General features: G+C 41.9%; 3 protein-coding genes across 3 annotated transcripts; 1 reads left to right on the top strand and 2 right to left on the bottom strand.

Annotated features, from left to right (window-relative positions):
- Nucleotides 1-1,278: 1,278 nt before the first annotated feature.
- LOC116212030 (F-box protein At1g67340) lies at nucleotides 1,279-3,328 on the top strand. Its single transcript, XM_031546606.1, has 3 exons — nucleotides 1,279-1,837; nucleotides 1,988-2,150; nucleotides 2,264-3,328. The coding sequence occupies exons 1-3, from the start codon at nucleotides 1,584-1,586 to the stop codon at nucleotides 3,017-3,019; spliced, it is 1,173 nt and encodes a 390-aa protein (XP_031402466.1). The 5' UTR covers nucleotides 1,279-1,583; the 3' UTR covers nucleotides 3,020-3,328.
- A 2,887-nt stretch (nucleotides 3,329-6,215) lies between these two features.
- Nucleotides 6,216-13,477, bottom strand: LOC116210600. Its single transcript, XM_031544520.1, is given in 9 exon segments — nucleotides 6,216-6,900; nucleotides 7,253-7,544; nucleotides 8,898-9,142; nucleotides 9,473-9,810; nucleotides 10,097-10,639; nucleotides 10,755-10,851; nucleotides 11,387-11,523; nucleotides 11,912-12,113; nucleotides 13,214-13,477. Coding segments are annotated over 8 exon segments (2,253 nt in total). The 5' UTR covers nucleotides 12,066-12,113; nucleotides 13,214-13,477; the 3' UTR covers nucleotides 6,216-6,453.
- A 2,498-nt stretch (nucleotides 13,478-15,975) lies between these two features.
- On the bottom strand, nucleotides 15,976-18,612 carry LOC116210085 (cytochrome P450 78A4-like). The gene is made up of 2 exons (XM_031543896.1): nucleotides 17,565-18,612; nucleotides 15,976-16,867 (listed from the first exon to the last, which is right to left on the bottom strand). Exons 1-2 carry the CDS (start codon nucleotides 18,531-18,533, stop codon nucleotides 16,253-16,255), a joined length of 1,584 nt encoding a protein of 527 aa, XP_031399756.1. The 5' UTR covers nucleotides 18,534-18,612; the 3' UTR covers nucleotides 15,976-16,252.
- Nucleotides 18,613-24,849: the final 6,237 nt, after the last annotated feature.

Here is a 24,849-nt window from a genome sequence, read left to right as displayed (position 1 = left end):
GAACTATACAAGAACTATCGGATTTTGTAATAGCAAATCTATACGTCATGATCAAATATAAGATCAAGAATATGTGGGTGAACCCCAGGAGATTAATATTTTTCACACGTCGTTACAAATTGATATTTTTCCCCGAGAGGATTTGGTTTTTTCACTCTGTAGTTATAGATTGAAATGACATTTGCTAACATCTTTCTTATATATTCCAACAACGAGGCCTACCTCAAGAAGAAACGATCTTTTTTTTATATTCCATTGTAACTAAAGCTTGAAATGGATTTCTATTTCATCCCCATATTTCGGTGTAAGTAACTGTCAACGAATAAAAAGATGGGGATCAGTTCTGTATGGAATGTCAACAATTTAAGTAGTCAACGTTCTGAAAAATCGAACTGCCTCACCCTGTAAACGGCAATAGACACGTTGCGCTCGACTGGGAAAATTGTTGGCAATCGTCAAACGCTAAGTTCAAACATTATTTGGCAACTGTAATTATTTGTTGAGGGAGAAGAAAATTTAAACTGAAAAATCGGGGTCAATAGTGACAATCAAAAGCAGCAAAGAATCAAGAAAAAGAAGGAAATTTCCGATTCAAATGGCTAATTTAAAAATAAATAAATGAAAGACAGAAAAAGGAGAGCTTGGGCCGATTCAAATGGCTAATTCCGTTTCAAACGTTGGTCGATAAAAGTTCGATACTTGTTTTATTTAAGTAAGATCTCGAATTTAAATTTTTATAAATATAAAAAATTTATAATGTAAGAATTTTACTTTTTAATTGATTAATTGAATTAATTGAAATTCAATTAAATTTTCAGATCAGATTTACGCCCAATAAAAAAAGAAAGAAATGGAGTAACTGAATAAATCCAACTGCTGACTCATCGTTTTGACCTTTACTGGCCGGGTCTTCGCCCAGAAACCGCTACCCCTGAGTTTGTTTCCGTTGTCCCTCAGGGAGCTCCCCGCACTCGCCGGCAGAGGCGCGTGCCTCGCACGTACTGGGAGAAAGAACCGACCCTCCGCGTGCCCCACACGCCCGCATCCCACGGGGCCCCACCACCCAGCCAGGTAAAAAATTCATAACTTTACCCCCAGAAAATTGACCGCGCGGTTAGTTGGCCTTTTACTCAACTGCATCCGGTCCATGGAGGGGAAGGGATTCTTTTTACCTTGTTACGGCGTGGTCAATATAAATTACTCTCCCCCCTCCATCGTTCCTCTCCCTCACGCCCCCCCCCCCCCTCTTACTGTTCTTCTTCTTCTTCTTCTGAGAAACGTGCAGACAAGGAGGAAGCATTTCTCTTGCGCTGCCACTCTGCAAAAAACTGAAAAAATTGATAACCGAAGACGAAAGGACGGATCTGGGTCAACGGGGTTTGACCAGTAAAACGACAACCCAGGGGCAGTTTCGTGATTTCGTAACGGACTAAGGGTATGGGTTATGGTGGTGGTGGTGTGTTATTTATCTCCAGCACTCTGCCCATTTCCTTCTTCTTTGTTGCTCTCGGCTCCCTCTCTTTTCCCGTCTCGTCTTCCTCCTGAGAAAACGCCATAGAACTCTGCAAGAGATAGGGAGAGGGATGAGGACCCGTAAAAGAGTCTGCAATCAGGATGGTGTGGGCATCTTCTCGGACGCGGGGACGGCTTCGGGAAAGAGGAGTCGGCGGAGGAGGACGGTGGACGGGGAGGCGGAGGCAAGGTTCTCTGCAGGGAAGCGCCAGAGGAGGGGTATTGATATGTTCGACTCCCTGCCCGATGACCTCGTCCTCTGTATCCTCTCCAAGCTCAGCGCCTCTGCCGGCTGCCCTTCCGATTTCATGAACGTCCTTCTAACGTACGTCGCTGAATCTCCTCACCCCGTTTGATTTTCATCTCATCGCATTTCTGGGATTTCTTGTATCGGTTTTTTTTCTTTTTTTCCCCCCCTTTTCAGCGGGTTTGATGAATACTATGATTTTAACTAATGGATTTTGTGACCGTACAGGTGCAAGAGACTGAAGGGGTTGGCCCTCAATTCTCAGGTTCTGTCCGTGGCGTCGTCTAAAGCTTTTGCCGTTAAAGCTGAGAACTGGTGTGACTCCGCTCACCGGTTTCTGAAGGTCTGCGCCGATTCCGGCAACCTCGAGGCCTCCTATACCCTCGGCATGGTACGGTTCTCTCATTTGATCTTCCTCCATATGGGAGGAAAATGCCTCATTTCCTGATAGGAGACTGAGTTTACTGAATTTCCTCTCTTTTTTCTCCCCTTTTTGGGGTGCAGATCCGTTTTTACTGTTTGGAGAACCGGGGTAGCGGGGCTTCTCTGATGGCTAAGGCCGCGATTGCGTCGCACGCGCCGGCGCTCTATTCACTCGCGGTCGTCCAGTTCAACGGAAGCGGAGGGTCGAAGGACGACAAGGACTTGAAGGCGGGGGTGGCCCTGTGCGCACGGGCCGCGTTCCTCGGCCACATCGACGCCATGAGGGAGCTCGGCCACTGTCTTCAGGATGGCTACGGCATCCGCCAGAACATCGCCGAGGGCCGGCGCTTCCTTGTCCAGGCCAATGCCCGGGAGCTCGCCGCCGTACTATCCACCTCCACCACGGCCGCTGTGCTGTGCTCTCGCGCATGGCTCGCCTGGGGCCAGAACTCTGGCACTAACCACCGCCATGTGGGTGGCGCGGGGTGCCCGCTGCTGAGCGACTTCGGGTGCAACGTCCCGGCCCCCGAGGCGCACCCGGCGAACCGGTTCCTGGCCGAGTGGTTTGCCGCACGGGACTGCTCACCGGGGCCGGGGCTGAGGCTGTGCTCTCACGTCGGCTGCGGGAGGCCCGAGTCAAGGCGGCACGAGTTCCGGAGGTGCTCGGTGTGCGGGACCGTCAACTATTGCTCCCGCGCGTGTCAGGCGCTTGACTGGAAGCTCCGGCACAAGTCTGAGTGTGTGCCGGCGGAGCGGTGGGTGAACGAGGACGGCGGCGAAGGCAGGGAAAACAACGGGGCGGCTGACGGTGGGCGTGACATGATGGAGGAGAGTTGACGGTGATGGAAATGGCAGCTAGTGTTCTGTTCTTTCCGGGGAGGACGAAAGTGAAAACTATCAAAAAGATGAGGGGAGAAAATATCAAGGCCAATTTTGGATGGGTAAGTCAGGCTAAAAAGAGTAGTCTTATTTGGAATCCCTTATGCGGTCAAGATTTTGTACAGAGGGAAAAACGGTTCGCGTAAATAGTCAGGAGAATTTTTACTTCATTTTCATTTTCTTTTTTCTGAATTATTTTCACCATAGTGCAATGGCAGGACGCAGGAGACTCAATTTCGTAAATTAAATTAAATTTATTTCAGAAAATGTGGGCTCCCTCTTTGAGTCTAAACAATGGTATATCTTGCGAAATAAATTTAAATATGTGATAGGCGAATGAATGAGCTCGCAGGCGTAGCTTTCTCGATCGCGGAATGCCAATAATCATATGTTTTGTATGAGTTGTGAGGGGATTTCTATCAGTAATTTGTGATATGGGAGAAAAGGCCATCAAAATGGACAGGACAGCCAAACCCACCACATGAGTCCCTCATTAATGGATGGGGGGGGGGGGGAGGAGAGGAGGAAGGGGGCATTTGCCTTAGCTTTGAGGTAAAGTTAAAAGGAAAAGGAGGCCTATGTTTTTTTCTTGTCTTAGATTTGCTAAAACAAGTCAAATTTTGAAATATCAAACCCAACAATAGCTCATATTGATTTCACTTCCCTTTCATGATAGAAGAAAACTAAGCAAATTGAGATGGGAGGGCAAGCGAGAATACAAAATTTAATAATTAATTTTTCCCCCTTAGCTTTTCTTTTCTTTTGCGAAATATTTTCTTCTTCTATTTTTGGTGGCCAAAAAAGGGCCAACACATGGTGGATTTATTGGGAGATTTGATGAATGGAGGGAAAGCAAATAGAATTGTGAAAGAGGAGACGACCATTTTTGTGGGTAGTGGAGGAGTGTGGTTGTCTCCAAAGCTTTATGCGAGGCCACAAAATAAAAAAAAAGGAAAAAAAAATGGAATAAAGTGAGAAATAAAAAATATGTGCCCCAAAAAAAAAGAAAAAGAAAAAAAGAGGAGGATGAAAGGGGAAAGGAGGAAGCATCTCATTGTGGGTGTTGCACTTATTCTTATTTCCTTTTATCCATCATTATTATTCTCCCTTTTTCTTTGGGGGGTTTCCCTATTTTCGTAGCTTTTTTATGCGCCTCATAGAAGTTGAATTCTTAATTCATGAAGGGGTGAATCTTGGATTTCATGTATGGATCACAAGTATTTTTGTGTAATTTTTCTTAACTTAGATCGATATCGAAATCAATATCCAGATTTGTTAGTATTAGTGAATATAAATCTTCAAATATTATATCGGTTTTCTTCAAAAGAAAATGTCTTCTTATGTGTGTATCCAAAAGATGGCAAAAGGAAAAATTAATTCTCCTTTATTTTGTTTTAATTTTTTTCGAAAAATTTTATTTCTTTAAAATGAGACTCTTTTTTTTTTCTGAGTAATTGAGACTTTAAAATTTAAACTTTAAATTGAGACTTGAGATTTAGTGTGGTAGTTACCAGACAAAAATTGGGGATACAAAAGGTGGTACGAGGCTAGGCCCATCAAAGGACAGTGGTTGGGTTGGCAGTTGGGGGATTTCATGCTTTGGGCTTCTTAAAGGTGTGTACATAGACGTGTGCATACATTTGAGTACGTAGGTGTATTTATATCCCGGGAAAAAGGTTCAATGAGGGAAGTCATGCGAAACAGGAAGAGATTCTAAAATCATGAACTAAATCAAGAGATTCTAAATCGGGATAATATTCACGAAGGATCGCTTTAATTGGGAATCCATTTTTAGTCTAGCTCGAGTCCTAATCTGGTCATCAAACCACTGCGTGTCTCTCCATTTCTCGAGCTACCTCACAAGCATGGTGCTTGTTTCTTAATACTTCGATCGGCCTTAAAAGTATCTCAAAATCCCTGCAGCATTAATTTTGTGCCAGCAACATGTAAGGTGCAGCTCGTTCAATATCAGATTTTCTCTGTCCAGATGGAACGTAGAGAAACATGTGAATAGCAAAATGATCACCGCTCGAAACATGCTGTCTGATTATTCAGTTGGGTTCGTTAGCTGCGATGCCGAAGAACTAAAGAATGGAATGGAATGGAATGAAATGATTCGTAGATTGCAATAATTCGGAGGTCAACAGGCCGATCACATTGGATGGCTTTGCCCTAGATAAAGCTATCAAAGCTCATTTGTTGCTTTGCTTGAATTAAGGGATTGATAGGGTACAATCACCATCCCTGGACCTTTCCCATAGAGGGGCTCTGAGCTCTCAGAGTCTGAAAGATGGTCGAGCCACTTTGGTATATATAATGAATGAGAAGGGGCCCCAGGAGGAAGGAATCTGCAAGTCCAAGGCCACATTTTGGTATTTTTATAACGAATGAGAAGAGCTTGATGGGCTTCAGCTCGAGAGTGGTGGACTCTGCTCCATGCCTTGGTATGCCCTTAAATCTGTTTTGCAAGATAACAATCATGGACCGAACCGGACATTCGGTAAGCCCACCGAGTTTGCTTGGATGGCGTGGGAGGGAGGGTAGTGGACGGGATCGTACTGCCTTGATTATACCGAGATCAAGGGTTCAGTTTTTTTTTTTTGGTGCAATCCATTCTCTTGTTGGGATAATGTTTAAAACCCATTTTGGCAAATCAACTGATTCTAGGTTTGTGTCAGATGCAGTCGGCCTTTTGCTTGTAATGGCAAGCGTATCTGGATTAACATCGAAAGATCGGGTCAAGGCCGTGCCAGACGACAGTGTTCATCTAGAGGGTAAGGCTCCCCCAATTGACCTTGTGCTAAGGCCGTAGTGGCTTATTTTGAGCCATCTTGACCAATAGTAAATTTTCTAGGCTAGACCATAGCCGGGGTGGTGGCTCAACCTGAGCCACTGCACTCGGATGGAGGATGACACTGAGTCACTGACATCAGGGAATGCCCACACCCCCATCGATGAATACGCAGATGATTCATCTCAAGTTGGCTTTTGGACAATCTATCTGGCTTGTACATCCCGCCCGAGGTGACTGTAGCAAAGAGGATAACAGTGTTGCTCTTCTTAAGAACGTCGCTATGCTGGAGATAACCACCTCTATTGACCACAAAAATTTTCCCGACTCAACACCGGACGTACTGCTGTCGGTAAGACATCAGAAGCAAAACAGATCACAACTGGGGAATGGTACTAGCAATGAAATTTCCCCAAATCATTGAACGCTGGTTCTCATGAAAGTGGGGCAGAACAAGACCAAGAGAGTTCTTTAGGATGATACATAGTTGTCAACATTTTTCGTTTTTTACAATCTACCAGACAACCACTTGCAATACCCATAAACTTCTACCACATTCGGGTTCACACACACCAGTCTCCCGCAGTTCACGAAAATCCAATCAATCTGAGTCCGAACTCGAATCGTGCACAGCGCCAGTATCTTCCTTCTCCTCTGCCTGTCCCTGCTTGAATGCCTTGGCCATCTCATCCACAGGAATCAGGGGAAAGTACCCAAACACAGGGTACCCTTTCCTCGACATCTTCTTCACTGTGTGGTTGTACTTCTTCGACCAGTGAGCTGCCGTGGGGACGGCCATTTCTGCCACATTGTGCAAGGGAGGGACCTCGTTCAGCTTGTCCCAGACCTTCACGCTCTGGCTCAGTACGAGCTGCTTCGACTCCCTGCCGGCATAGTGAAAGGCTGCCCAAGGGCCCCCGGTCTGAGCCTCGTGCACGAGCTTCTGGGCCTTGTGCGATGCAATCTCGAATAAGCCATGGACTTGGTACGCGATTTTCTTTGCTATTGGAGGAGCATGCTCATCAAACTTGTGCGAAGCTTCATCTGCCTGAAAACAGTGTTATTTCTTCAAATCAATCTTAGCAAAAATCAACACGCCAAGTTTCTGATCCTACATGCAGATTCTCGGTACATCATATCGCAAATCGCATCATATGAAATTATATTCAAAAACTGATGCATCATATGAAAACCAATGCTTAATTGCATCAATCTGCACTGCAGCTAGCTCGATCGTACCGGAACTACTCAGTCATAATTGCTTAGAAATAAATCGAAAGATACGTTGAAACAATCTAAGCTGTCGAGCTTAGCAGGCAAAGGAACAGCATCAGTAGGGATCAACAGAACATTTCTCGGAGCAATGCATCGATCTGAAGCTAAGAATCTAGGAGATTTACCTTCTCATCGAGGAACGCCAGGAGATCATCGGGAACTCCCTTGAACTTCTCGTACACAGGACCCACCACGGCGGTCACCGCACCTTCGACGGTCCCAACCGTGGATCTCAGGGGTCCGGAGTTCCGCTTGGCGTAATCGTACAGGCTCGAGATGCAGACCACCGCGTGGATCGTGGCGACCCTAACGAACCCCAGGTGCTTCAGCTCGTGGCTCTTCTTCGGGTTCTCGACCTCCATCTGCAAACAAACACGAGAGGGATGGTTTGGATCGAAACGAGAAGATGGATTCGAGCTGAAGGAGGATCCCGATTGGTGAGGATTCCGTCCAAACGCAGATTGATGATCGAATCCGATACCTGCTCCATGGGAAATTGAGCGGCGATTCCTTCGCTTGGTTCTCGCGACTTCTTCTTCTTCGTCGTCTTCTTCTTTGCTCTGTCTGAAGCGAGAGGCTTTAGGGCTGATGTCTGATTAAATATTAGTGGCCATAACGTATATTAATTTTCGTATTTATTAAGAATAATATGGGGCGAAAGGTTGATCGGACGGCTGAGGTTGGACCCGTGGTTTGCTGTGGGGTCCGATGGCGGAATCTAAAGTGCATGGACTAGTGGGTTTACGGGCACGTGGGGCCCAGTCGGGATGTTTCTAGGAGAGAGTAGCGGCCTCGGGAAGGACACGTGGCGACCCTGACATCAGATCCAGAGATATCATGGAAGGAGGCTATATTAGATTTGATCTTATTTTGTTTATTTATCAGATTTGTGATTGGTTGATCAACGTACGTTATGGAGGGAAGTGCATGGGGTCCACTTCCTTGGAATCTTGCAGGGATTGGATCTTCTCAACACACACACGCGCATATATATATATATATATATATATATAATTTAATATTCAATTTGATATTCCATTGTATATCCTTATGGTCGAAGAAAGCAGGTAAGTGAAAATTATTTCAAAAATTGTGACATCGTTAATTCATTTCATCGTCCGCATGATAGTGATTGTCAAGTGGGGCTATGATGCCGAAAACGACATCCGCTCACAATTTGATCAACCTTACGATTTTATATCTATTTTTCAACAAGTGTTTTACTTTCTTTCGGTCCTCTCTGCAATGACTCGAGTTTAGATAAGATTTATCTTCATGATAGTGAGAACGACAAGGCCCCGGGTTTACATTCCATGGGCTGCCGATGGCTTGCTTCGAGATGGATCGAAAAGTGAATCAGGACACGACAACACAACTTACGTCCAACCAGTTGAAGTCTTTATCCATATGAATTATGACCCATTGAAGACTTTCTCCATATGCAGTCGTAAAGGTCCCTCATCGATGAAAGAAGAAAGTTAACCTCAAGGAACTCGTTAAGTGTCCGAGTTCATGAGCAACCGGAGTCCCATGGCATAAAACATTTGCACGGAAATGTATTTTCCTCGATTGTCCCCGAGGATTGGACTAAAAAATTTCCAAAATGGAAGTATATAGACAACCACCTAACCAAATGAAATCATAGATTTTTATTTCACATCTTACAGTCCCCACTCCTCAAGAGAGAGCAAATGCAAAGAGAAGGCGGTATTTCTAGAACCAATTAAACAATAAATAGTGCAGAAAGGAGACCTAGATTGATAGATAAACAGCACATACTATGCAATAATCGATTGTCACCTCTCGAGAGGGTCTCCTCTCCTCAAGTTCGAGGGTGGATAAACAGCCGCCGCTATCTTCTCCTGAAGATTATACTTGTTGGCGATCAGAGGCCGAACATCATCAACTCCAGCTAAGCTCTCCAAGAACGGAAGCAGCCGCAGCAATTCTTGATCAGTACGGTCATCAAACCAGCTCTCGATAGGTATTCCATTATCCACCTGAAACCCAAAAGCCTACAATAAAGTATGTCAGTATTTTTGGAATTTGAGATTTTTCACTTTTTCGGAAACAGAAAGTTGATGGCAGTCAGCAACTAGAGACTCTTGACAACGTGTTCGCTATTTTTAAGCACAGATTCCCCAGAACAAGCAAATTATTAGACGATATCTTAATGATAAAAAACTGGAAAGATTCAAAAAATCATACTACTATCCGAAAATGTAGCAATATTCATGTTTTGTAATTCTTGCTTATTCAACAATTAATATCACATACTGCATCGGTATTTCTTGAAAGCAATAAATTACTGAAGGCAACTTCTGTGTGAGAATATATGAGAATACCTGCGGTGAGTTGTCTATGATGATGACATGTGCCAGATCACGCCCGAGAACAGACAAATCCTTGAGGTAATTTCCCTCCACATAAACACAGGAATCACGGTAAACCCGATGGCGAAATATTTTCCTTTTCGGGTCCAGCACATTCAAGAGTTGCTCTGCATATATACTCTGGCTAGCTGTAAAAATAATGATCTCAAAGAGGGTGGCGACTCTCTCCATAAAATCTCTGAGATGGGGCCGGCAACGGACATAAACTGTATATTCTTGTAGGTTAAAATTTACGGGAAATGTGAAGTCTGCATCATCACAAGGTTCTAATGTCGAGTGCACCAGCGTTTCTGCAAAGTCGGTGTCACCCTTTTAGCCTGGTCACTCGAATCAAATTTCAATTGAAACAAGAGGGTATGGCAGAAACAGAACACTGGAGAAGGTTGACTAAAAAAAATACAATTGTTTGGTAATGGAAAATAATAATAATAATAATGCCCAGTCATATGAGTTTACCTTAAAGAATCCTCAAGGGAGGGCCTAATGTTTCCAATAATCTTTTATCATCCATGATTATGAATTTTGCAGCATAAAAAGAATACGAAAAATTATCTTTTTCACTAGTAAATTCCTTACCATCCAAGTCCAACACAAGAGATGTTGAGGGGCAGCTTCGTGTCTGCTTAGGTAGCAACATGGGTCGGAAAGTGGGGACAACTGATGATAAGTCAGGTAGATTTTTTATGAAGAAGTAAGGGTCGAAGTCATCAAAGTCATCATACTCTGTGTCCTGAACGCATACATCTGCTACAACTGTTTCCTGCCCATGCTCATCAACACATTCAAGCTTGGAGTTCTTCATCGCGAAATATATGGCAGAAACTTCAGATGAAAGCCTTGTTCCATCAACCTCCATATCACAATTAGTATCCAGGGCATCTGGATATGTATTAAACACCATATCACCAAAACTAGTATCCAAAGTTTTGGATGACGTATCTTCATTTATCTCAAGATTGGAAGAACAAATTCTGTCAGTAGAAGTTGGTAAATGATCAACGCATTTCTTCTCTTCTACAAACATGCATTCTGAATAACTAACAGTATGATGATCATCCCGCATATCAGCATGCAACTGATCTATTCCTTGATGCAGGTAATTGTTTTGGTCAGAGTTAACTACATAAGATGAAACACAACACCATCAAAAATAAATGAGGAAGAAAAACCAAAGATTTTCAGAGAAACAATATGTGAGTTCTAGAAGAGTAATTGTACAGCATTTCTTACTTACCTCCTTTGGTAAGATTCGCTTCCACAATTTTAGATGAATGAAAGGTAGGAGAAAATATAGTTTGCTCAGCGGAACGACCTGCTACTTCCTCGCAGCTCTGTGAAAAGAAAACCAATAATTATGAACTTCAATAATGGCACTAACTCCACTATTTAAAGCTAAATAAATAATTTTTTTTCGACCACGCTGCAATGTTAATTTACCCCTGAAGATCAACAGTTTCTGCTATCAAAGGCCGTAAACAACAATAACAAAAAGGTATTAAAAGAACAAGAAGCTACGCTACCATACTATATAGCTCAACTAGATTTCAATTAGAAACAAAAATCTGATATGCTTTCCATAAGATGTGACAAAGAAATCGACTATGCTTTCCATAAAATACAACAAAGAATTTAAGGATAAGAAAGAAATCAAAATGAGTAGAATTTAAGATGGTTATGGAGAAATAAGCGTATCTATGTGTACGCATGAAAATCAAGCCTTAATGCATAAGCTCTCACTAGTTGGCCTGCTGCTAGACTCTTGAGCCAACTAATTACATTCGCCCTAACACCCTGAATTGGAAAAATTTATGGTGGGAAAACATCATAAAAAAGAGACCTAGAAAATCCAAATGCACGTACTAATACCTTATGGTCCAAGGAAGCACCAGTGATCTCATTATGGCTTGGGCAAGCATCTGCAGTCTCATGCTGCACCAAGGAATACCCTCTATTTGAACCCTTTGCCGAGACAGGAATTTCATTCTTCTTTTGAAGAGAACCAGCTACAGTAATAACAGTACTATCAATAAACCAATAAAATGTTTCAAATTATCTTACGCCCAAACAATGAAATGCACACTGATATAGCAATTGAGAATGATACTGTAACTCCTAAGGACGATAGGTCCTAATTATAACTGATGGAAGTCTACAATGTAAGGGCCAGAGATGCCTAAGATGCCAGAGTTCAGCAAAGAAATATAGCCCAAGCATCAATCGCGCGAGCGCAGATGTATTTGCTTAGAATGTGCAGGGCAAACAACAAGATCGTCCCAAATTAGTTTCTTAGGCAAGGAGATTGCATCTTTGGAATCCTAATAGGAAGAAAAAGTAGATAAATTGCTCCCTAAAAATGTAAAAACTAGTTGAAAATAAACGGAAACTTAAAACCTCGTTGTCTTCTCGCCGAGGAGGTTATTAGCTCAGAGACTTTCTTCGCTGCTACTTGGGCATTTTCAGAACATCTTTTCTGAGATCTAGAAACCCTTGGACTTGTGGGTTCCCTCGACACATTTCTTCCACATCCATTTTTCTTTGTTTGCATTCTCGCTTCTGGCAGAATTCCTCCACTTATAGTGATGCCTGCAGCACCCTGTACCAACAGGGTCAGATATCAGATTCAACTACTGACCAAAAAAATGTTCTTTCCCAAGTAATGGTTGATGAGAGCGAGAGAGAATATGCCAAAGTGCAATAAACTATGTATAATTTCAACCCGGGGGCCTAATAACAGAGAACCTAAGAATCATTTGTGTCCTAAAAAGCCCCTTACAGCAACTGGATGGCGAATTATCTTGTCTAGTCTATATGGTCCAGACTACAGGTTAAATTCGCAGTTCCCTCCCAACAAAAGATTAGAGATTTATCATTCATGTCGCTACAGGCTATGCTCTGGTGATTCTCTGGGCTAGTAAAGTAAACTAATTTGCAGATCTACCTAAACATAATTAACAGTTTGGTGCATCATTCCCAGTTTCATCACCGAAAAGTATCCGTCCCATTGAAATTACAGTCTTTTGAGAAATTACACATTTAAATCAGATCACTCTGAAAGTCAGATAGATAGCTAATAGAAAAGGCTGTGTAGGATGAAAAGAAAATGAACCGCAGTATTATATACTCCCTGTGAATAGATTTCCTCAAGTAATCGATAAAATGTTCTACCTTTGGTAGATTTCCTCAACAAATATAAGCAATATGATTGCGAAAAAAAGAAACATAAATCATGGAACCCACTACATTAACTAGCAACGGCACATAGCAGAAAGCCAGAGCTTTACAGAACTGAAGTTACAGTTGCAGAAATCGGTGCCATCATTCACCCAGAAATGCAAAAAGCCTGCAGGTTCAAGTCCATTCTACCTTGGGAACAGCACATTAGTAAAAAGAAGAGGCTTTTATCCTCTAAGTCCCAGCTCAAACCCTAGATTGTAGGTCCTGAACACTACAAGGCGATTCAGAACATGCAAGTCCAATCACACCAAATTCAGCTACGCCGCCAGCAGAATTCAATCAAAGACCATTATATCAGCTCAAACGACCCAAATGAATGCAGAAGCTTATGAATCACCATGTGCTGAGCTAGTTCAGAACTCCAGCTAAAGAAACCCTAACAGAACAAACCAACACAAGACCGAGGACAGACAATGCAGCAAACTCGAGCAAGCAGCTGGTGAAGTTCGAGGAACGTACTTGGGTTCAAATTGAACATCAAAAGGATCGAAGAACCGAAGCCACACAGTGGCAGTGAGCTCCGTGAGGGAGCAGAACCAAGTCAATCCAGCCGGGGGTGGACTCAACTGAACCGAGCTGGGTCAGAGGAAGCGGAGAAGATCGGATTCCTCGCCGGCGGGAGGAGGAGAAGAAGCTGTGGGAAGGGCTTTGGGGTTTGGAAGTTTTCCCTCCAAGGAAGAGAGATGAGAGGGAAAATGAAAAAACTTTTTGGATCGGAGAAATCTTTTTGTTCTTCTGTCTGAAAACAGAGCACGAAATTTCCCGAATTTTCAAACAGGGGAGCTGGAGCTCTGCATTAAGGAGCTTCCCTTTTGAAATCAAACACTCGCGGTGGGCGAGATTCAACTGCACGCGCAATGATAGCATGCCACGTACCAATGGCTTCGCGCGTGGTGGGTACTCTCGTAGGAGTGGCGGTGGTCGGGAGGCTGGGATGATGGTATGGGAACCCAGTCAAGTGTACGACGTCGTTGTCTGTAAAATTGATTTTGGAGTTATCTCCCCTTTCTTTCGTCTCTTATTTTCATTTTTCCCCAAATAAGCAAGACCAGTGGTAGTGGATTTCTTTTTTCTTTTTTCCCCCTACCCTACCTTTCTGTTTTTCTATAAAATTGCGTGGAAATTCCAGCTTCTCATTTATGACGTCAGCCCCTCGGGATTCCTGCCATGCCCCTTTAGTTGTTCGCGAACATTTTTTTTTTCCTTAAATGGTAATTAAATGTGCACAAAGAGTAGCATTAACATTAGGTGATAAGACTGGTTACAAAGTTACAAATTTAATTAATTAAGTTGATGACAAGGAGTTTCGGTTGCATATTTTGTATTTTCGGTTTAAATATTTAGCACTTCAAATTCAAGTTTTTTTTTTCGGTAGAGAAAAATTCAAGTGTTTAGTACTTCTATTATTCGCGAAGAGCATCGTGGAGTACTATACACTTGAACTAACCATAACTATTCAAGAGCAAATTTGTCATATAGTATCCCTTGTCATATTAGACGGACCATAACTATTAAATACAATTGATAAGATTTTAGCAAAAAAATACAAATAATGATAAGATTAGTCACAACATTAGAAGATATATATATATATTAAAAAAAAAAGGAAAAGGACATCATATAACAAAATAATTTGAAAGCAGGTTGGGCATGGATCATTCTTGGAAGCGCCATCACCTAAGATCACGAATCATTCTTCGAGTCTTGCAGTTATCATATCTGACCCAAACTAGAAGTAACTAACGAGTGTCTTTGAAAATGTTTCAGCAAAAAAAAAAGAAGAAAGAGTGTCTTTGAAAATGGGCCATGCAACAGGAGCAATGCGTTTGTTTTCGGAGTTAAAGTCACGAATTTGTGATTGTGATTGTGATTGTAGAAGAAAACAAAAATATATGGGGCCCACCAGTTTGACTTTTGAAATATAAAATGAATGGAAGGTAGAGATAATTAATTATAATGGGATTGTATTTTAATAATATATGGGGCCCACCAATTTGACTTTTGAAATGTGTGTTTTGTTGTGTAGTGTTTTGAGTTAAAGTTAAAGTTAAAATCTTAAATCACGACTTTGATAACAAACGGAGCAGAGGTGTCCCGTGACTAGAAGTCTGGCTTCAATCATTTGTGATTAGAATGGGAAGGTCATCTCGAGAAAGAACAATAGCAATCTTTAATTCAGAAAGCTCTGTCCGATTAGAATTAGAAAGCACCTGAGATCTCCTGTCTGCATTTGGTGACTCCTAGGAGGGAAGAAAAAACTGGTTTCTGACTTTTGACATGCTGATAGTTACATTATAACCGGATCGGATCGGATCGGATCGGGCTGTTTACCTCCATCGAACTCGAAAGCGCGCGGGGAGATGCATGAGCCCATGGCTGTGAAAGTCAGTCCCAACAGGGCCCTACGAACTTGTGGCCCATCGCTCATGGTTCAACGGGCCCTTACAGCGGGCAGGGGCTGGCTGCGGGGTTCAACCAACGCTTCCCCTTAAGGAAGGAGCTTAACAAGCTCCTCCCCAATGGCCAAGGGCTCGTGAGCCACACTCAAGGTTCACGAGCCTTGAGTTCGTCGAATTAGGACTTTGGAGACCTGAGATGGCTAGAGAGAGTTTGAACCGGCTTGCAAAGCCGGTGCTTCAGAGGTTTTCCTTTAAAATATTTATTATATATTATATTAATTGCATTTTGAATGTAATATTTATTTATCAACAAAAAAAAAATCAGTTCCTCGTATTCCTGTCAAATAATCAACATTTTAATCAGTTGCAATTGGATTCCCCAGCCAATTCATATCCCCGTATATTATATTCTCTATCATATCACGGCCAACCTAACATGCAGCAAAAGATTTTGGATTGAACTCTTATTGACAGAATTTTGTGCCTCTTAATTTTTTTATTTTTTATTTTTAGGCTTATGAAATTTTCTTAATATATAACCAGATAACAAAAAGCGATAACTATTTAGTTACAAAAAAGCAACATAAACCCAATATTTAAAAAAAAAAAGTTAAATAGAAGAGTATAAATAATTCCACTAGCGAGAATTAAATCTAAAACATGTTAATTATTACACGAGGAGATGTGCCACTATACTGCACCTTATTTCTCTAGCGATGGTAACTTTTATATAAACATTTTGCATGGATGGAGAGATAGATTAGTTTTTGTGATACGATTGTAAGGTTGCCTCCTCACGGATCTCACACTTTTGTAACAAGGTTGATACAATTATTCTCTCTCTTTTTTCTCTTTTTTTTTTCCCTGATAGATGGTTGATACAATTATTCTACATATATAATATAGAATCCTCCGAGCATATGATACTTTGTCAAGACAAAGATACACGAGGAATAATAACTCTACCTCCGACCATTTCTCGTTGGAGGTTATGATTATGAAAGTAGTAATTTACAGATTTTTGCAGGAGCGTGTTATGCGGCACGATTGACGCGATAAAACTATCACGACCCTGCAACTCGCCTCTTGTAAAGAACACTCATGTCGGGAGGGGAATGTCATACCGGCGAACGGCATAACAAGATAGAGCCTTTTTCATTTCAAGAGACAGCCTCAGGCATTCTGATAGATCGACTGGATGGGCTGGAAGCCACTTGAACTGGTGGAGAAGCCGAGCAAGCCACAGGTGCACGGTGGCGAGGCCCATCGCTCTTCCCGGGCACACCCTCCTGCCCGCCCCAAAAGGAGCGAGCCTCAAGTCAGAGCCCATCACGGACACGTCCTCTTCGAGGAACCGATCTGGATTGAAAGCCCACGGGTCTTTCCACAAGGACGGGTCATGGGTTATGGCCCACATATTGACCATCGCGGTCGTGCCAGCAGGGACGAGGAGCTTGCCCACGTGGACGTCGCGGATGGCGAGACGAGCCCATGAGAGGAGTGGGCCAGGAGGGTGCAGCCTCAGGGCTTCCTTGACGATGGACTGGAGGTAAGGGAGGTTAGGGATGTCGGAGTCTTGCACGTGTCGGCCACTTCCCACGAGCGTGTCGATCTCTTGCTGGGCCTTTGCTTGCACGTGCGGATGAAGGACCATCCGGGCCATTATCCATTCGAGAAGTATTGCCACCGTGTCCGTTCCTCGAAATATCATCTCCTTCATAATATTTAAACGAATAAAATAAGACGAAGAAAGAAAAAAGTTCTTCAAGGCCAACTCAAGTATGAGGTATATACAGAAGGCATACGTAAAAGGTTGAGTTGAAGGATCCTTATTCATTGAGTAGCACTCTTACACTGCTCAAAATAAAGAGATTTCGGGTTCAATTTTACCATCAAGACTCCCGACTTATTCATTACTAGACTCATGGATCTTAATTGAAAAATAAAAAATAAAAAATCAGTGACCCAGCCGCAATCAGTATCAGGTGAATAGAAGACTCGGTTTAACTTCTGCAATACAGAATTCCTTTTTCTCTTTTTCTGCTTTTTTTTTTTTTGGGTTCACACCTGTACGGAAAAGGTAAGGTACTTGCTACTTATGTTTCCATGCAGTGGACAACCTTAAACACAGAACAAGTCCTAAAATCTACGGCTAACAGGACTTGATGCCACTACGACCTATACATCTAGTAAACACTAAACAATTTGATGCCATTTAGGAATAATTTTAAATATTCCGACGAAAAACTATCGGTACAATCGAATGCTTAAATGAGAATATTATCGCATTTAGTATTTCCGGAACTGAATAAAACCGCTTTTGCCTCAGTCAGCTAATTCAATCGCAATCAAGAATTCATGCAGCTTACTATAGGGGTCGAAGAGGGGAGGGAGAAGAAGGGAGTCCTTACCCACAAAACGGCCACTGTGTCCGAATCATTCAGCTGATCTTCCTCTGGCAAAGAGAGCAAAGCACTGAGGAAATCATTGCCGTTACCAAACCCTAGCCCAACTCTTGCCTTCTTCCTGTCTTCCACGACCTTCCCCAAGACATGTCTAACCTTAAGAGCCAACTCATGACACCGTCTCTTCACTCCATTGAAGTCCAACAGCCTCAGGGGGAAATGGTCTTCCCAGTTGAATTTAGCCATCAGCTCATACCCTTCCCTCACCAAAACTCCCAACTCCTCCCTTCCCAATAACTCCACACTCTCACTCCCAAACACACTCTCCAGCACGTTGCTCAGCGATCCCTTCTGCAGTGTCCCTCTCAGTTCGACGAATCCTCGACCTCCCATTTCCCTGCTCACTTCCTTCACCATCTCGTCAGCGACCCTCCCCCGGAGCCCTTCTAGGCCGCTGATCCTCCTGGGGGAGAACATGTGGCTCGCAGCGATCCTGCGGAGGTGGCGCCAGTAGGTGCCAGAAGGGGCAAAGCCGATCGCCCGCTCGAACATCAGGAGATGAGCGGAGGCCTTGACGGGACGGTCCGAGAAAGAAGGGCTGCAGAGTATCTCCCTGGCGGTCTCGGGGTCGCTACTGATGATCACCGGTGTCAGCCCCAGGCTGAGGGCCATCGCAGGCTTTGCACCCAATGAAGACGCCATAGCGGCCAACTTACGGTGGGCAAGTGAGCCCATTGAGGGTATAGAGCCCAGTATGGGCCACCCCATCGGGCCCTTGAGTTTCGTGGGGCCGGTGCTGCGGTAGTTCCTCCATGCAAGGCCGCCTGGAACTAACCAGAAGCGAATCAGTGGAAGGAAGAGGCAGAGAAGTGAGAGCAAGCAAGGAGAGACAATTGGCCATGACCCCTTTATTAGTGCAATAATAAAAAGAGGGACTAATGGAATTACTAGATTGATCATATTAATTTTCATCATTCTTTCGAAATGTGAGTTCTAATGATGAGAGCTTTAGAGAGAAATGTCTAGAGGAGGACGTTTGTCAGTGTGAGGATTGCATGCGGGACGACTTGTATATATATACAACGTGGAAAGTGGAGTTTTGAGTGGGTTAAGTGTCCGATGTTGGGTTAAGTATTTAACCATGGTTAGCATCTCAAAAGCCTTAAATGATGGACTCTCCAAGGACATAGGAATCTATATAGGCCAAACTTTGACCATGCACATGTACCAAAATGTGCATCCCATGCACAGATGCAAGTATTACTTTTGCTTACAATACTGCTTAGAATTGACTTATTTTTTCAGCATTATAACATGGTAGGAAGGTCATATTAGGCGGGTGTAGTACATAGTGAATACATACGCATACATAACACCCGTAATTATGTAAGGATTCATGCCTTATTAACCACAGAACTTAATGACAACTCCCGACGAGCTTTTCAAGAAAAAGGCGATGGCTGCACTGAGGACCACATGCCCAATTCTCCGTTTGTATGCATACCTAATCAACTACAGGTTAAAAAAGAACCATATGAATGTGGAAAACAGATATGCCATATATCAATGCAAAATATCGATATGCACATATGGTTATACGGACGTAAATTATTGGAGTGTCCATGTCACGGATTATCTGCCAATGCTAAGAGTAATTATCATGTTGCCTGTGTCAATACGGAAGTGAGAGGTCATCTTTGTTTATGAAATGATTCCTTCTTTTTTTTTTTTTTTCTGGATCAGTGTGATTTCCCATGAATCTCTAGGTTTCTTCCTTCCTTTTATCTTGAGAGCAGAAGCAACATAACTCCTGTAGTAATGTACTGCGGGCCTGCATGGACAGATTTCTTTTTATCTAGCTTCAATAATTATCAGAGTGTACTATAACTGTCCTATGGGTTTTACAGGCCGCGTGTTATACAAAATCCAAGTGGGTCGGATTTGCAGGTACCAGTGGGCAACGGTATGCTTCCCACCGTAAACATATTTCTGCACCATAATGCAATGTCATGGATGCAGAGGACCGGACATAGGTGCCCTTTACATGATAGGAGTCGTCCTCGACCTCATGCTCTCCATCTCTGCATGTGACACTTCCACTATGTGGCTCATATGATTATCTGTACCTTCAGTCCTTCACTTCAGACGACTAGCTAGGCTCTTGAATGTTCGTCCAGAGCAGCAATCAACTGGTTCAGGTCTCTTGAATCATAACCGACTGTTGGGACTAAATCTGACCTTTCGTTCCTAATAAAAGCTTAAGCTTGACAGGGGTGAACCCTGCATATCGATCTTCGGTAAAAAAACAGAGGCGAACTTTGTGATCCAATTAGAGCAATACAGTTAAAAATCAAGCATGGGCTACCATCAGATGGCCAATAAAGCAGTTCTGTTTGTCTTTAGCCCAAGGAAGGATGGGCCAAGGCAAAAGCAAATGAATAATGTTAAAGGGCCTTCAAAAAATTGAATTATGCTATTAAATATTGCCGTATAAGTTCCCCTCCAATGCCTTATCCAAAACAGGCTCCTCCAATATCTCGACGGCAACATAGAACAGAGCACTTACTGCATCCACGGCACAACTGAGCAATGGAATAATGCTTAACAAAACAAGATTGTCATTGTTTGGCTGATCATTCACAAGTTAGGCATTTCAGTGGTTGCATAACTTTGGTGGAACAGCTTTTTCCTGAACCACTGATAAAGAAAGAACTGACCTAGTCTTAATCCTTATTCAGTTTTGTCTCACTGAGACAAGATAACATGATCTGCTGGGATCTCTGAATAGTAACCCAGTTTGGAATGCTTCTTTCTTCTATCAACGAGAGGACTCGCACGCCGAGATAAAGAAAACCTTAGAGACTGGGGAGCGAGTACTATGAAGACGGTCCAATCTATTTTAAGCCAAATTGCCACCGAGTAATACATACTCGTAACAAGAAACCATAACAGAACACCTATACAACGGCCAATCGTATTTGCTAATAGCCATGGACGGCTTACATCTAGCCGTCACCGGCAATTAGATAGATTTGGTCAACCAAACCAACCATGCTCCATATAACGGGAAAGTCAAACCACCAAACAGTGACAGATTCCCACCCACATCCTTCTAGAGTTGAATTTTAGTATAACCAGAGTGGAAAGAATAGAGGAATAGTCCCTGAAAGAGTACCTCACTAGCATAGAAAACGAGTTTTCTTGCCAGCAAAAGCATCCAATAGCCTGATGCAAATCCAATTACTTTCTCTTCTCATTCGTCCCCAGAAGCACCCAATGATTCCCAGGCCTCAACAAATCTTCCATATAAATATCATACCAGGGAACCGACAAATCTTCCATATAATATCATGCTAGAGAACCAGCGAATCCTAGAATAGCATTTCCCAGAAAAAAGGTATAGGGGAGGCGTGGGAGCCCTCCCACCCGCAAAAAAAAAGAAACTGAGATTTTACATTTCCTTGGTCTTAATGACTCCTACTTTGCTGAAAGTATTGCTACAGAGCATCTCCCACTATCCTATTTCTATCACTAAGGAACCCTAAAAGCTTATTGGGGCAAAGAACCATATAATGGCCTCTGCAACAATGATAATAACAATTCTAAGAGCTAAAACAAATGAGTACTCAGCCAAGAGGATCATTTTGGAATGATTAGCTGTTGGGCTTAATATGAAGACTAAAGCAGAGCCCCTTTACGGCTTGTATGGATATTAAAATTTGATTAAAGTAACCGTATAAGAGCATAAAAGAAGGCTTACCTTAGTGGATACTTTAGTCAATCTTTTATATTTTTTTTATATGAACCCTGACATTAAATTATTATCATAGAACTCCCGGCTTCGACAACTCAGTGTCCCTGCAAATTGAGAAAGCTTAATGTCACTCTGGTCCCAACAGGTTTGTTTCCACTAATGGCAAAGTGTTGCAGCATATCTGCCAGCTTATTCACCACTAAATACTGATAAAAGGAAAGTGGCTTGCGGGCCAGGACCAGCTAGAACATCCTCATTCCTATATAGAATGCTGTAACTAGACCAAATATATCGATCACAAAAGGAAGCAAAGGCTCGCTACCTAGTGATGCGCGGGTCTGAATACTATATTTTTTTCACGATACCTGGACCCTACCCTGCAGAAGATAGGTTTCAAGATTCTAAAACCGGATCCTACCATGTTAAGTCTTGAAACTTGAACCTGTATCATACCACAGATTCCGGGTACCCTATTGGAATCTATAAATTTTTTTGGTCTCCCTAAATAAAATCGAAAATGTTTCATCCATAATCAGTAATCACACAAAACAGAATGATGGTATAAATTTAGATTTTATTTTAAATTAGTGACTATATTTTTTAAATATAGAAATATCTGAATATAACTATATATATATATATATATAATGGAGAAAGTTATTATCCGGGTTTGGCTATTGATTTCGGTTTTGGGTACTTTATATGCAAGAATTGGAACCATAATCGATTTTCACTAGTTCCTTATTTTAATACATAGACCTCATCATATTTTCAATATGAGTTACCCGAACTCTACCCTAACTGGTAGATTACCGGTTCCGAATATATCCGGTATCCATGCATACCCCTATCGCTAACCTTGATTGGTGCCAAGTACATCCTGCTGAGACCAACATTGATCTCTCTGCCCGATGGTAGCATCAAATAATTATACACCTTTATCCACAAGAAAACTCAGAGAGGGAAGTGCAAATGTAATTATAGGAGTTTAATCCATATAAAGATCTACTCTTGCTAACCAAAATTGAAAATAACACAGCTCTGATTCATTGAGTAAGGCACTTTTCGTATTAGTGCATCATTGAGTATTCATTGTTTAGTGAAAAATAAATGGTCCAGACATTAATCTAGGGTGAGTAAAGAGAAAATCTTCAATCACTCCTAACAGGACTGATATGTTATATGATTTCTAAAACACGCGTTATATAGACAGAGGAGAAGCTATATTGCCTAAAACATTGGATTCCACCAGTGTAACAATCAACAAAAGTAACTTTTCAAATTAATGGGCAAATATTTAATGGAAATTAGCTTTACAGGACCACTTTTTGCTAATAACCATCCACCATTAGATCCATTAAAATAAATTATAAATGATGATTAGTCGCTTGTCACCATTCCTAAAGGAAAGAGTCCTTGAGAATTTTTCTAGCAATCACTGATCAGAGGCCAAAATCACTGAATAAATCCAAATTTTATCAGTGAAAGACTAACAACGAGTCAATGATGCAACGGTATTCAGAGCGTTAGTCTACCTGCAGAATCCAAGTTCTTCAGCTATGGACAACTTCTATATAAGAACAACCTTCGGTTCCAGAATGATGATTGTGCATTAGCAGATAACCAAGTATCAAAGTGTCGCATTTCCACCAATCTTATTATCTTAATATCCCACCCTTGGGATATTCCAAAGAATATATCATGAATTCATCTCGTCTCTTGTAACCGATTGGTCTGCTTTTAGCTTCTTACCCATGAAGCAAAAGACATTCTCACTATTCAAGTTCTAATATTAGCTGATTAACTCATATTAGAGGTCAAACAACCAAATATACAAAGAGAGAATGATTTTGAAATCCATACCAACAAAAGAGGCATCAAAGATCTCATAGGAGAGTAGAAAACTGTTATGTAAAATCTTAAAATATCCAAGATGCTGTATAATCTTACAAAACGGGAATAGGCCAATACACCCCAAAACACTCCTGCAATCCGACTAATCTTACTTCTCGTCCACCCGGTGTCCCTCTTTAACGAGGAAATGAACATCACAAAAAGAGGATGCTGGAGCAGCAGGGCAGTTCTCCAGTTTAGTTGATAGCTTCTAGAGAAAGTTCTCCAATAAGAGAAGATAAAAATAAAAATAAAAACAACACACCATTTTTCTTGGTTTATTTAGTTCTGCATTCAATTTAAATGAGACTAAAGTCAATCTAATTTGTATCATAAGAGTTAAACTCTGACACTGCAATGCAAGAGATATTTGAAAAACTCAAAAGAATAATGATCCACCAGTATGCTGATCAACCTATTTCAGAAGGCATTAAGGAAATTGGTAATGGCCTCCTAAACATGCAGGACAAAAAAACTTCATTGCCAGGGACCTGCATAAACAAACTTAAAATTTTGGCGATGCCCATGTTTCATTGCGGCACAGCCACCACATGCCGCAATAATTTGAAAACCTCGTACATCCAACTTATCGCCAAAAATAAAATAAAATCCTAAGTCCTCTAACTGTACTCGGATATGTCACCTTTGGTGGATGAAAGATGACCATGTGCACAATGCTCTCCCCTTGATTAAGTTATCATCCCACAAAAGGAATTATAAAGCTTTTGGAGCAGTACTTATGGGCCATCATTTCCATTGTCAAAGATGGCCTGCGCATCTACTTTGGCAACCACAGGAATATCGAGTTTCCAAGCTTTACGTCCTTAGTTTTATCATTGGAAGCACTGACTACAGCTCATTCCTAAGAAAAATTTCCATGTAATAATGATAATGAAATTGATGAAGAAACTGAAAGGAACAGACCTCTGAGCATCTACACCAATAAAAACCCATTAAAGATAAATACAAAGATTCAAAACTATTTGTCAAGAAAAAGATGAGTTCTCTACTGGATAACTATACTCGATTCTTCAACATAACCATCTCAATGGAAGCAAAAGCTTCTTAAGCTGGCTGATGAACTTATGAGAATCACTTGTCTAACAATACGAGAGTTCAAGATCAGATCACATGACTGGACAAATAGAGGTTAAGAAGCCAAATCAAGTCTACCGCCATGAATAATCTTAAATTCAACTTAGTTGAAAAATCGCACTATTCTAACATGAGTTACTCTTTGAGCCTGAATTTTTTTTTGAATGACTTCATGACAATTCTTGTTCATTCAAAAAATTCGATTGTCTCACCTGAACTGTGGAAAAGCAAAGTACTGCTTTTAATGACTATATTATATCCATCTCATACTTATTAAAGTTACTGCTCAGGAGACTTGCCATTTCCAAACTGAATTTCAAATTCGACTACTGAAAACTGATAGAGCCGGGCGTAATAGCATACGAGTGCCTACTCAGGTGCACCCAGCAGAAATTTATAGTAGGAACCATCAGAAAGAAAGTGATAGTAGAAGCTCAATATGACAAGCCTGAGTGCAGTAATTCAAGAAACAGTCCAGGAATTGATGTTTAACCACAGTGAGACCCCAGCACTAGCTCAGCGATGTACTACTAGTTCAGACTACAACTT

The sequence above is a fragment of the Punica granatum genome, chromosome 6 (assembly GCF_007655135.1).
Source record: "Punica granatum isolate Tunisia-2019 chromosome 6, ASM765513v2, whole genome shotgun sequence".
In the NCBI taxonomy this organism is placed as follows: Eukaryota; Viridiplantae; Streptophyta; class Magnoliopsida; order Myrtales; family Lythraceae; genus Punica; species Punica granatum.
This window is presented reverse-complemented; position numbering and strand designations above follow the sequence as displayed.

Bases quoted from the DNA above. Each gene is read 5' to 3' on its own strand.
- LOC116212030 (XM_031546606.1), top strand. From the start codon at position 1,584: ATGAGGACCCGTAAAAGAGTCTGCAATCAGGATGGTGTGGGCATCTTC. The intron at 1,838-1,987 runs GTACGTCGCTGA...GTGACCGTACAG, and splicing joins TTCATGAACGTCCTTCTAAC to GTGCAAGAGACTGAAGGGGT. The intron at 2,151-2,263 runs GTACGGTTCTCT...TTTGGGGTGCAG, and splicing joins CCTCCTATACCCTCGGCATG to ATCCGTTTTTACTGTTTGGA.
- LOC116210085 (XM_031543896.1), bottom strand. From the start codon at position 18,533: ATGATGAAAATTAATATGATCAATCTAGTAATTCCATTAGTCCCTCTT. The intron at 16,868-17,564 runs GTAAGGACTCCC...AATATTATGAAG, and splicing joins ACACAGTGGCCGTTTTGTGG to GAGATGATATTTCGAGGAAC.